At 42.8% G+C, this 13,772-nt stretch overlaps 1 protein-coding gene across 3 annotated transcripts in view; it reads left to right on the forward strand.

Annotated features, from left to right (window-relative positions):
• Positions 1–13,772, forward strand: part of KLF12 (KLF transcription factor 12) — a 235,268-nt gene that overhangs the window by 149,620 nt on the left and 71,876 nt on the right. For all 3 annotated transcript variants that reach the window (XM_081858262.1, XM_081858264.1, XM_081858263.1), the window contains exon 4: positions 9,255–9,390. In XM_081858262.1, the coding sequence (XP_081714388.1) occupies positions 9,255–9,390 (136 nt within the window). The remainder of the gene's footprint in view (positions 1–9,254; positions 9,391–13,772) is intronic.

Here is a 13,772-nt window from a genome sequence, read left to right on the forward strand (position 1 = left end):
TTTGCTTTGTGTTAGATTGTGCCTTTAGGTGGAGACATTTATTGGAAATGTCAGCTTATGCATTGGGGGGGTTGAGTTTTCATCTCCCAGCTGATAACGGGGGCAGGAAGGCAAGTTGGAGTAATTGGAAAGTGACAGGGCAGTAGCAGTGATTTAGGAAACAACCCCCTTTCACCTCGAAACATTTCCTTCAATCACATCTTATCTTTAGGTCTCTGAGCTTTCTGGTCCCGTCCTATATTTCGGAAGTGTTCGTCCACTTCACTAAATCCCCCAGAAAGGGCAGCACAATTAAAAGTGATGGTAGATCATGGAAAAGCCAGGTATAGAGTAAGCTACTGGGGTGGAGGGGGTGGGAATGCCAGCGAATCAGTGTCCAGACAAATGCAAGTGATGTGTTCCAGTTGTTGTTGTTGTTGTTGTTGGGGCATTGCATGAATCTAATTATGCACAATCAATACATCGTATTTCTGACAGCAGAACTCGCTTATGATTAGAAACTGTGATGGCCCTATGTCAATTCACAAGGCAGGTCATTTGTGTTGTTTGAGGATTATAAACATACTGGGCGTGATCTAACAGAAGCTGAACGTTTAAAACATTTACCTGTTTTCTGTCAGTTATATAACATATACGCAAACAACAGTGGGGTGCTGTGATGGTTTGTGTACGCTCTTCGCAATAAGCACCTTCTGCTCACTCAGAGAGATATTTACAGTTCTTTATTTTACTTTTTTACTTTTTTAAAATTAATTTTCCAAGTTTATAACAAATACAACACAACACAAAAAACAAAACATATAAAAAGAAAAACAAACATATAAAATTTCTTCCAATCAGAATCCAAAATAATTTCCATTATTAAGTGACTCCCTCAAATCCTTCCTAACTGATTTTCATTAAGTCTCATTTTAGCAATTTTCCAATATTCACTTTCTAATATAATTAACTAGTTCAAATTAATACCTTTCTTTTCATCATAATCTCAATCCATAGTATTATATAATTCAACATACTTTAATCCTAAACCAATTTAATACTTGCAGGTATTTCCACTTATATTATATTATATTATATTATAATATTTAGCTAGGTATTCCTTAAATTTCCTTCAATCTTCTTGATATTTCTCCTCTTTCTGATCATGGATTCTTCCAGCTCCAAAACGTCCAACATCTTCATCTGCCCATCTTCCACTGTTGGTATTTCTTGTGATTTCCAATTTTGGGCTAATAAAATTCTCGCTGGAGTTGTGGCATACAAAAACAATTCAACGTCTTTTTGGGGCAATTCCATTCCTATTACAGTTCTTTATTTTACATATGTACAAGCAGCACAGTACAATCATGCATCCGAATCGTCAGGTTCAGATTCAGGGAGTGGTCTTCTGCTTCTTCCCCAACAGAAGAGGCGGGGGAGCTTCATGGGACATCTCTGATCCCTGTGCTTTAACCCCCTCTTTTCCTGTGCCAAAGGCACAGGCATAGGCTTTCTGTCTGATCCTGAGCTCCTATGCGGTGCTGGGGCTCTGCTTCAGCAGTGGAGAGCCTTCCTGCCTCCTGGCTCTCTACCTCTTCCCCTTCCATCACTTCCTCTCTGTCTCCTTCTGACTGTTCCCGCTCAGACTCTTCTCCTCCCCCCCCCCGACTCAAAGGCGTTCCTTGGCAGTCCCGTGACAGGTGCAAACTCTTTGGGTTTCTTGGAAGAAATCTTTGAAGCACAACTACACATTTAGCTGTCACTAATGCTCCTGCCAACCTAGCAGTTCAAAAGCACGTCAAAAGTGCAAGTAGATAAATAGGTACCACTCTGGCAGGAAGGTAAACGGCGTTTCCGTGCGCTGCTCTGGTTCACCAGAAGCGGCTTAGTCATGCTGGCCACATGACCCGGAAGCTGTACGCCAGCTCCCCCGGCCAATAAAGCGAGATGAGCGTCGCAACCCCCGAGTTGGTCACGACTGGACTTAATGGTCAGGGGTCCCTTTACCTTTACATTTAATGTGCGTGGGCACCTTGTGATTTCTCTGTAATCTTCCTTGTGCTGGAGTGTAGGTGAGGCCCAATACAGTGGTACCTAGGGGTAAGTACTTAATTTGTTCCGGAGGTCCGTTCTTAACCTGAAACTGTTCTTAACCTGAAGCACCACTTTAGCTAATGGGGCCTCCTGTTGCTGCTGCACCGCCAGAGCACAATTTCTGTTCTCATCCTGAAGCAAAGTTCTTAACCCGAGGTACTATTTTTGGGTTAGCGGAGTCTGTAACCAGAAGCGTATGTAACCTGAAGCGTATGTAACCCGAGGTACCACTGTATGTATGAAGGCCTGCACAACCTCTGCATGTTGAAGAAGAAGAAGAAGAGGAGGAGGAGGAGGAGGAGGAGTAGTTTGGATTTGATATCCCGCTTTATCACTACCCTAAGGAGTCTCGAAGCGGCTAACAATCTCCTTTCCCTTCCTTTCCCACAACAAACACTCTGTGAGGTGAGTGGGGCTGAGAGACTTCAAAGAAGTGTGACTGGTCCAAGGTCACCCAGCAGCTGCATGTGGAGGAGCGGGGAATCGAACCCAGTTCCCCAGATGACGAGACTAGCGCTCTTAACCACTGCACCACACTGGCTATCAACTGAAGGCAGCCACATATTGGACCGGCCAGCCAGGTGTTTGGCAACACTTCTTTAGGATTCCTACCTGGGCAGCAAAACCGGGCATTTTGTGGGCTGCATTCAGCTGGAGGATCTCTCAAGTGTTGCTGGTTTAGTGTGCCCTGCTTTTTCAACATTAAGGCACTCCTCAGCATCTCAGCATGCCAACATTTCTGTTAGAAGTCCCACTCCCCCAGCCCGCCAGTGGTTCCCTGCACATGGAACTATGTTAATATTCAGCCTCCGTGTCCAAGAAATGATCGTCTTGCCGCATTAGCAAACTTACTGCATAATTAGTTGCATAATTCAGAAAGGGCAAGATAATATAGCTGCCATTTTAAAGCCACAGCTAAGTGATGAAGTTGATGAAGTATCATTTGCAAATAGGCGTTAATACTGAAGGATGTTTTCCCCCTTTAGTTTGCTAACGGGGAATTGGGAATTGATGGTCTCTTACGTTCTATGAATCAAGTGATTCTAGTTGCCGCGTACAACTTCGCAGCAAAGCAACAACAACCCATGATTTGTTGTAGAGGTTAGTTAGGCAATTGGCATTATTGACCAAAAAAGAGAGAAAAAGATTGCCTTAAAATTCTAAAGTATCTCTTAAGAAATTGCATTTGCCTATTCCTTGCTTGAATATCCCAGCTGTTCGCTGCTACAGAGGGCAAAGCCACTATGCCATTTGATACTGTCTGATTACAGAAATCTGTGGATTGAGCTTTTAGGAGAAGAGCAAACATTTCAAGGGCCCTCATAAAGCCACAACAGGATTTTTTAATATAGAGTGCCTTTGAGAATATAATTCTAATGATGATTATGGTGAGCTCAGTCCTCTTGAGATAGGCATTTGACACCCCCCCCCCCCCATGTAAGCCTCTGTCATCAAATCTTTGTGATTCCCATTGGGTCTTTTCCAGTTTGTGTTCTCCTCCTCCTGTATTTTCTGTTTATCTACAGTAAATAGAGATTGGGACTTGTTCCTTTGTACTTCAGATGAATAAGCTTATCTTTCAGGAGGGCTTAAATCAGGTTAAATCTTAGACCCGAGTCTCCCGTTCATTTAAAATAAATTTGTGCAAAGCCATCTGCAGGTATTTTTGTAAGGTAGAAGAATTTTTCAATATATATCCCACATAAGAAGACCTCAGCTTTACCATATCTTGGAGATTGATAGGAAATTAACATTTAAAAAAAAAAAAAATACAGTGGATTTTAAAAATACTATGTGATTGTGGCAACTTGGAATAACTTTTCACCATGAAACGATGGCAAAGAATTTGTTTTATTTCATAGAATTGGAGAGTTGGAAGAAACCATAAGGACCATCTAGTCCAGCCTCCTTCAATGCAGGAATTTATTCATTTAAAAATCTTTTAGGCCACCCTTTAGAGCAGGCATCCCCGAACTCAGCCCTACAGCTGTTTGGGGACTACAGTTCCCATCATCCCTGACCCCTGGTCCTGTTAGCTAGGGATGATGGAAGTTGTAGTCCCAAAACATCTGGAGGGCCGAGTTTGGGGATGCCTGCTTTAGAGTTAAGCTCTCTCAAGAGGGATTTCAACTCTGAAGTATAAAATTACAATAAAAACAGAGCCACCATAAAACATTTTAAAATATGAACTCCAATGTAAGCAATATTAGGGTGACTTTCTAATGTCAAAATGGAATGTGTCAATCTGGCATCATTGTAAACCCGACGAAGACCTGCGTGTTTCCTTAAACATGCACATTTTAAATCAACAAAATTTAAAATTCGGCTTTGTAATTCGGAATTTATGTGATGTGATTTGATTTGATTTGATTGGCCGGTTAATAAAATTATTTTTTTAAAAAAAATAAAAATAAACATGCACATGAAACCTTTTCTTTATATATTAGTTCTAGAATTACTGCCGAGATCCAAAAATGTCAATTGCCCCATTAGAAAATTCAGCAGACTGCAAAACTTGCTTCTCCCAGATCCCACCTTACAAGGAAAGCGTTCGATTCACTTTGCCATAGAAAGTCTGCCACAGAAATCATTTGTGGGGCAGTATAGATGGGGAGGATTTGCGTAGATCAACGGGAGTTTCTGTTTTCCAATTATTTGCCATAAGCATCAACAAAAAGAGAAGCCAATAGAACACTTCAGTCTCCCAGGACATTCAATACAGGATCTCAAAGCAGCTATCTTATTACAAAAGAGTTTCAGAAACAGACTTGAAAGATAAATTGCTGAATTACAATTTATCACTAAACTGCAAACTATGGAGAGACCTGGTCTGAATAGAGATATTGGATTCCTGTCTCATTACATATGCTAATCATCTGCGTACTATCCCTTGCTTTTTCCTTAGGACTAATTGCAGTTGCTAACAGTTGTCAACAGGTTTACCATACCCATTGAGTCAGTCACCCATCTCCTACTACCCTCCTGAGAAAAACTCCACCCCACCCTCTATATATAAGGGTCTGGTGACTTCAGTTTCAGTGTATCTGAAGAAGAGTGCATGCACACGAAAGCTTATACCAAGAACAAACTTAGCTGGTCTCTAAGGTGCTACTAGACAATGTTGTTGTTGTTTAGTTGTTTAGTCATGTCCGACTCTTCGTGACTCCATGGACCAGAGCACACAAGGCACTCCTGTCTTCCACTGCCTCCCGCAGTTTGGTTAAACTCATGCTGGTACCTTCGAGAACACTGTCCCACCATCTCATCCTCTGTTGTCCCCTTCTCCTTGTGCCCTCCATCTTTCCCAACATCAGGATCTTTTCCAGGGAGTCTTCTCTTCTCATGAGGTGGCCAAAGTACTGGAGCCTCAGCTTCTGTCCTTCCAGTGAGTACTCAGGGCTGATTTCCTTCAGAATGGATAGGTTTGATCTTCTTGCAGTCCATAGGACTCTCAAGAGTCTCCTCCAGCACTATAATTCAAAAGCATCAATTCTTCGGCGATCAGCCTTCTTTATGGTCCAGCTATCACTTCCATACATCGCTACTGGGAAGACCATAGCTTTAACTATATGGACCTTTGTTGCCAAGGTGATGTCTCTGCTTTTATATATGATGATATATATATCATCAGATGTCTCTGCTTTTATGTCTCTGCTTTTATATGATGTCTCTGCTTTTATATGATGTCTCTGCTTTTATATGATGTCTCTGCTTTTATATGATGATATATATATCATCAACAAAAAATTATCCCATTTTTGGTTTACTGAAAAGCTTTGGGGAAAACCAGAAGTGGATTTTTGTCTGAAAGAACTGTTCTGAAACAAATTACTGGACCAAGCACAGGCTCAGAGACATTGCCCTGAGCCACTATTTTGCATTGTAGTGGACCACAGGGTTCAATAAAAAATAAATCAAACCCCCTTCTAGGGAATAATAATAATAATAATAATAATAATAATAATAATAATAATAAATTTTATTTATACCCCACCCTCCCCGGCCAGGGGCGGGCTCAGGGCAGCTAACACCAAATATGAATTACAATAAAACTTAATAGAAAACAAACAAACAAACAATTAAAATACGGCTTAAAATACAGCTTAAAATGCAGCCTCATTTTAGTAGTAGCCCATAAATCAAGAACATACAGGGAGGAAACATCAGATATTCACCCGAGCCAGCTATCCATTCTGGTCTTACATGGGCCAGCAAAAAAGCCAAGGGAAAACTTATATACCAAATCCCATATAAGGGATCAGAGTGAGTCTAAGCCGAAGGGCAGGCAGAACAGCTCCGTCTTGCAGGCCCTGCGGAGAGATGTCAAATCCCGCAGAAGAAGAAGAGTTTGGATTTGATATCCCGCTTTATCACTACCCGAAGGAGTCTCAAAGCGGCTAACATTCTCCTTTCCCTTCCTTCCCCACAACAAACACTCTGTGAGGTGAGAGGGGCTGAGAGACTTCAGAGAAGTATTACTAGCCCAAGGTCACCCAGCAGCTGCATGTGGAGAAGCGGGGAAGCGAACCCGGTTCACCAGATTACGAGACTACCGCTCTTAACCACTACACCACACTGGCAGGGCCCTGGTCTCTTGTGACAGAGTGTTCCACCACATCGGAGCCACTGTGGAAAAGGCCCTGGCCCTAGTTGAAAGCACTCTAACTTCCTTGAGGCTTGGGACCTTCAAAGTGTTATTTATGGACCTTAAGGTCCTCCGTGGGACCAGGAGATGCGGTCCCGTAATTAATCCTGTGCTTCTGAGATGGCATTTGGTGGGTAGACTCTGCTATGGCTTCCTGCTGATAAGATCCTGAACAAGTGCACACACACAAACAGACACACACACATACATACATCTGCCGTGAAATTCCTGTGCTTTCTGCAGTTTGCTAACATTTCTTTCTGACCTGACTTGTATTTAAGTCCTGCTTAAACCTTATTAAAGGTAAAGGGACCCCTGACCATTAGGTCCAGTCGTGACCGAATCTGGGGTTGCGGCACTCATCTCGCTTTATTGGCTGAGGGAGCCAGTGTACAGCTTCCGGGTCATGTGGCCAGCATGACTAAGCCACTTCTGGCAAACCAGAGCAGCGCACGGAAACCCCATTTACCTTCCCGCCGGAGTGGTACCTATTTATCTACTTGCACTTTGACGTGCTTTCGAACTGCTAGGTTGGCAGGAGCAGGGACCGAGCAACGGGAGCTCACCCCATCACGGGGATTCGAACCACCGACATTCTGATCGGCAAGTCCTAGGCTCTGTGGTTTAACCCACAGCACCACCCGTGTCCCTTTAAACCTTATCACTTCAGAGCTAAATGCTGCGTCATTTGTTAAGCTTTCATCGTCCATATTGTCAAGCTACCTAAATCTGAAAGGAGTTATGTGCACAAAAAGGTAGCATTCTTTCCAGGTGTGATTTGTGGCTTCTAAAAGGGGGGGGGGTGTTGTTTTCGGTGCTGCACATTTGCGCTGTGTGTTGTATTTTGCCTGTCACGTGAGATTGCTGTTGTGAGGAGCCTCACGACTCTTACCGCCCAGGTTACCTAGGGGTGGCTGTTTTCTGTAGTACCAGCACAGATAATTGCTATAGATGTAATTGCTGTCTGCAGTTCTAAGAATACTTGTGCTGAAGGGAGATGTTCACATAAAGTGTGGGGGCCGCTGCCAGAAGCAGCCGCCTCAGCTCACCTCCCTGCTTTCTCCCCCATTAATGCCTCCTAAATTAAAAGACCTGGCATGAGGTCATCGTGCTTTCAGTTCCTCTGCCCCCACAGGGGCAATGAAGTGTGGAGGTGGAACATGGCAATGCCATGGCATCACGTCTTAGATCTTTGTTTACTGGGTGTTTGGGAGAGCGAAGAGGAGACATGGGGGTTGCTGGGTCCATTTTTGCCTTAATAGGAATCAGCCCATTGAGCAAAGTGGGACCTGCTTCTGAGAAAATACCTTTAGGGTTAAATTGCAGGCCTGCTTCTTTAACCCCACCCCCTAACCCTAGTTCTTAGATCAGTGGAGTGACATTACCAGCTATCTATGCAACACAGACTTGTCTACATATATCAGCATATGGGAACATGAGGATAGTTCGTGTCTATTGCAGAATGAGCTCGGAGGCTAGCTAGAGATGCCACAACATTATTTTGCATTTCTGTTTTGTTTTTAATTTTCATTATTACCATTTCCAAAATCACATTTGCATTCAAATTTCCACCGTTAATATCTTTCTTTATAATAAAAAAAAATTCAACGACTTCCCTTCTTCCCCTTCCCTGGTTCCTTTGATCTTTCCCACAATTCTTGCATATTCTTATATATCCATTTAAGTCCACTTTCTCCCCTTATTCTTCCTTTATTATATATCATACTGTTGAATTTATCTTAATGCTCCTAGCATTTTCACTTGTTTTCCACTCCTCATTATATACTTGATCTTCTTGCTCTCTTATTTTGCTTGTTAGACCTGCTAACTCTGCATATTCTATCATTTTTTAATTGCCAATCCTCCTTACCCACCATTTTGGGGCTAGCAAGATCTGAGCTGCTGTGGTGGCATACATTAAAAAAAAAAAAAAGAATTCTGACTCCTGGGTACTTCTGTCTGTACCATTCCCAGAAGGAATGCCTCTAGTTTGGGGGGAAATGTTTTTTAAACCTTTTTTAAATCTCATATATAATTTCCCAGTACTCTTTAACTATTTTGCATGCCCACCACATGTTTTGCATTTGTTCTCATCAGGAAGTTAGAGTGTTTAGTTGCTTTTTGTTTGCTTAATTGATTGATTATAGATATCTGCGAGCCAGCTTGGGAGCCCCACAAGCCTAAAAGGTGGGGTAGGAATATTTAAGTACAGTGGTACCTTGGTTTACTAACTTAATCCATTCTGGAAGTCCGTTCTTAAACCAAAGCATTGTTAAACCAAGGCGCGCTTTTCCATGGCAGCAGGGGACTCAATTTACAAATGGAACACACTCAACATGTTCTTATTCCAAGGCAAAGTTCACAAACCAAAGCACCTACTTCTGGGTTTGCAGTGTTCTTCATCCAAGTTGTTCATAAACTGAGCTGTTTTTAAACCAAGGTACCACTGTAAAAGTACAGTGATTGCATATAGTAGAATTAGCTGGAGGTGTTCCCTAAACTGACTTTAATCCATTGTTTATCTTTTATTTCCTAGCACAAATGGACCCACGTGGCCTATCTCCCAGACAAATTAAAAGTGACAGTGATGACGACGACCTGCCAAATGTGACCTTGGATAGTGTTAATGAAACTGGATCCACAGCTCTCTCTATAGCCAGAGCTGTTCAAGAGTAAGTATTGAGTTTTCAGGGTGGACGCCAAGGCGGATGTTCCTAATGGAAACACCTGGTCATGTGACATTCTCTAGATACCCTACATTTGAATCAGTCTAGGTACCGGGCCAGTTCTACTAGCGTTTACCTTTTCTGCTGTATGGGAATGTGTGGACATGCTCACTTTCAATTAGAATCCGATTTTCCGTTTCTTCTTCTTTTCTCCTCGTTAAGTTGTAAAGCTTTTTGTAAAAAAAAATTAAAAAAATGAAAGTGATCTGTATTACCACCACCGCTTAGGAGCCAAAATGGTCATCTACCCAATAACACTACCTTTTCAGTGGTGGCTTCTGCAATTCCCCCTTAAGGGGAAAGCTACCACACCTATGTTCTGGCCCTTTTAGAAAGGTAATTACAATATTCTGCCCTGCCTCTAGAGTTTTTGCTCATACAGATTCTCTATCTTTTACTGTAGATGCTTTTCTATTTTATTTTATTTTATTAAAAAAAGATGTGTGTTTACATTTTAGTTTACCTTTTTCGTTTCATTGTGTTGCTGCTTTTGAGATTAAATGGTCAAAAGTGATATTTATGTGGAAATATCAAATTAAATAAAAAAGCGGGACTTTGTGTGTACAACCCTGGGGGGGGTGGGCTGTATCACCAGTCACCTTTGATGCACGGTTGAGCTTTTTCACCACAAGGAGGGGAGAAAGGTGAGAAACTGTGAAAACTGTGAAAGTGAAAACTGGCCTATAGGTTACGGAATAACAGAATGATAAAGTTGGAACAGGTGCAGAGGGTTTAGAAGGAAGGAGAAACATTCTTCATGCTGCAGAAGAGGCGATGTGTTTCCGCTGTCAAACTAAAACACTAGATTAATGCAACCTGCAAAATCTTAACGCATGAAGGGAGGGAATGAAAAGATTTCCCAATTCTGTATTTATTTTACAGAAATTAAGTGGCATTGACCATCCCTGCTCTGCTTGTGATGCCAATGCAATATAATAGGTTGTGACATTATTTTCAGTGCAATAATTAGCATTCCCCTCCCCCTCCCCATGTTATGTTTCTTCTTCACACAAAGCAAGTTTTCAAACACTGATTTTGGAGTGTTTTTGTACTGTAGTCACCTCAGTGGGTGAAGTGAACTCCATTTTGGGTGGGCAGAGCCTAAAGCAAGTTAAAAAAAGAAGTGTTGAACTCTGTGTGATCTGGAGAGAATCTAGGTCAATCACCTAAAAAGGCCACATGTGTGTTTACAAAGTGGAGCACCTCGGGAGAAACATAGAAAATAAATGAGAGGCAAAATGAAACCGAGATGCTAAAAGTATTCTACTGCAGCTTTCCCCCTTAGCTCCCCCAGACTTTTAATACTGGAATCTATTGAGTAACTTTTCCAAGTACGCAAATCTAGCACAGAGTTTTAGCATAAGTATGCAAATGCAATATATTCTTGTTTCTGAAGCTGCTGAACTATAGCTGACCCGCTCTGGCTGAGTTTTTGCTTTTTCTCTTAATGTGGCGCAGCGATGAGAAGCATTAAAAATGCTGATTGTAGCAAATATTCATCAGTGAGCAAAAGAAGGGAGAGCATGCCACTGACAAGCAGTCATAATAATCCAGGGCTAATAGAAAGCCTTTTTCCTGCCTTAGGCAAGGTTGTCCCCATGAGAACTGAGCCTGTGGATTAGGGAACAAGGCAAGACATGGGTATCTTGGGGCACTGAAGGAAAGCGAGAGGAAAACAAGTTGGAGAGAGGGAGTGACAGAGAGGGAGAGACTCACAAAAGGTCAGGGGCAGAGCAAGCCAAAGAGGAGAAAAAACAGTTCTACAACCAATGATCTATAAGCAGAAGGAGTCCAGTAGCCCATTGGTATTTTGTTCTCCCTTTTATGTGACCTGTTGGAGGCTGGAGACACACAGAGACACACACCATCAAAGAAAAACAGGGAGATCCCACTGGCTTCCGGTGAACTTGCATTTTAAAGCAGGCCAGCGATGAGGTGTGATTCCTAGCACTCGGGTGCAGAATCCCAGGTCATCACAGAGAATTCTGGGAGGACCTTTTAGAATTATTTTTTTCAGGGATCCGACTCTTGTCAGAACCAGCAATCATATGCCACATGAAGCATTGTGGGTGCCACACTGGTTGGCTTCCTAGGTAAAGGGACCCCTGACCGTTAGGTCCTATCGTGGACGACTCTGGGGTTGCGGTGCTCATCTCGCTTTACTGGCCGAGGAAGCTGCCGTTTGTCTGCAGACAGTTTTTCCGTTTCATGTGGCCAGCATGACTAAGACACTTCTGGCAAAACCAGAGCAGCGCACGGAAACACCGTTTACCTTTCCGCTGGAGTGATACCTATTTATCTACTTGCATTTTTTGGAGTGCTTTTGAGCTGCTAGGTTGGCAGGAGCTGGAACAGAGCAACGGGAGCTCACCCCATCGTGGGGATTCGAATTGCCGACCTTCTGATCGGCAAGCCCAAGGCTCTGTGGTTTAGACCACAGCACCACCCGCTTCTTAGTTGCGCCTATTTCAGTCCAGTCCTCCAGTAAACTGGCATTATTATCTTGATTCATGAAAGAAATTGTTTTTCTTTTACCTTACTGACACTGAATTTCAAAATGCTGTGTCTTCTTGCTGTTAGGCTCCTACCCTTGCTCTTATTTACAATACTTTGATTGAAATGTAACCTAAATAGGGCTCCACTGAATATTTGCCAGTAGATATCTCAAGGAAATGCAGTAGTAAAAAAACTTAGGCTCAGATCCAAAGAAATTCTCAGTGCAGTCGTAAACATGTCCATTCAAGACATGAAACCCTTTAAGCTCAATGGCACTTAATCCCAGGTAAGAGTGCATGTATTGCAACCTTAGTTACCCTAAAGGTCAAGGTAAAGGGACCCCTAACCATTAGGTCCAGTCGTGGCCGACTCTGGGGTTGCGGCGCTCATCTCGCTTTATTGGCCGAGGGAGCCGGCGTACAGCTTCCGGGTCATGTGGCCAGCATGACTAAGCCGCTTCTGGCAAACCAGAGCAGCACACGGAAACGCCGTTTACCTTCCCGCCAGAGTGGTACCTATTTATCTACTTGCATTTTGATGTGCTTTCAAACTGCTAGGTTGGCAGGAGCAGGGACCGAACAACGGGAGCTCACCCCATCGCGGGGATTCGATCCGCCGACCTTCTGATCGGCAAGCCCTAGGCTCTGTGGTTTAAACCACAGTGCCACCCGTGTAGTTCCACTAAAATTGATGGGAAATTAATGAACCCCAACTTGTTATTAATTTCAGTGGGACTTAATCATGGTGGACTTTATCTGGATTTGGGCTATACACTTTGAAAATATACAAACATCCCTTTAAAAATCCTTTTGAGTAGCATGGATTTACCATGGGTGCTAATTTTTCCTCCTCTTGAATTAATCACGTGGGTGATCTTACCCAATCAGGGATGACGTAATAAGCAGGGTGGCATTTGGGCAGTGTATCTGTGATGATGTTATTGGATGTCAGTATGTACAGTCATAAGCAGTCAGTTTTAGTGGTGTGCATGTCTCTAAGGGCACAAGCACAACTAAGAACAGGTGATGGCAAGCTAAACAAAGTAGCTAACATCTTCCCAAGATGGGCTGGAAAGTGACCAAAGAAGTAACATTTTTCAATCTGGTTGACAATTTTCCTGGGAAATGGTGTGAGCTTTCAGCTGAATACTCATACTAAAATATCACTTCCTTCATAAAAGGTACATGGTATATGCAAGCATGAATGTGTTGGCAGACAAACAGTGGGGGGGACGCTCCTTTATTTTCACATTCTCTGTAAATGCATGTAAATCAACAGAGAAGTGTGCCATACAGTCTACTATGGATGAAGTACACTCATACCTCCACGTTCTGGCAGAAGAGGCTCCATAACAAGTAACAAGTCTTTCTTCCCTAGCACAGAGGTTGGTGCAGAAAGTGCTCCTTGCTTCATTCAGATTTTCTCAGCACAAAAGAGAGTGCGGCTGAGAAAGTGAGAGATTGTTATACACTACAGCAGCTCTGATGTGATTTACTGAAGATGGTAGGTGAAGGACTCCTTTGGCATTAGTATCCATTGGTCCTCTTGTCTCATAATGGTTTGGAATTAGATGAGGGTCAAGACCAGCCTTTATGCTGCTCTTTTTAAGACAAGATCTATTGGAAGGCCTTTGGCCTCTGTATTTTAATTCAGGAGTGCGATTGCTGGAGGAGGAGGAGGCAGAATATTGTTAGGATGGGGTTTGTTTTTACCTCCTCAGAGGAATCCAAATCCACTGCCTAATACAGGCCATGCCACCAAGTCAACACAGTCTACCAGCATGGATTGAAGCCTCCACTCCAATTTTTTGCAGCTCCGGGAGAGCAGCAAAA

The sequence above is a fragment of the Podarcis erhardii genome (assembly GCF_964252035.2).
Source record: "Podarcis erhardii genome assembly, chromosome: 4".
Lineage (NCBI taxonomy): Eukaryota > Metazoa > Chordata > Lepidosauria > Squamata > Lacertidae > Podarcis > Podarcis erhardii.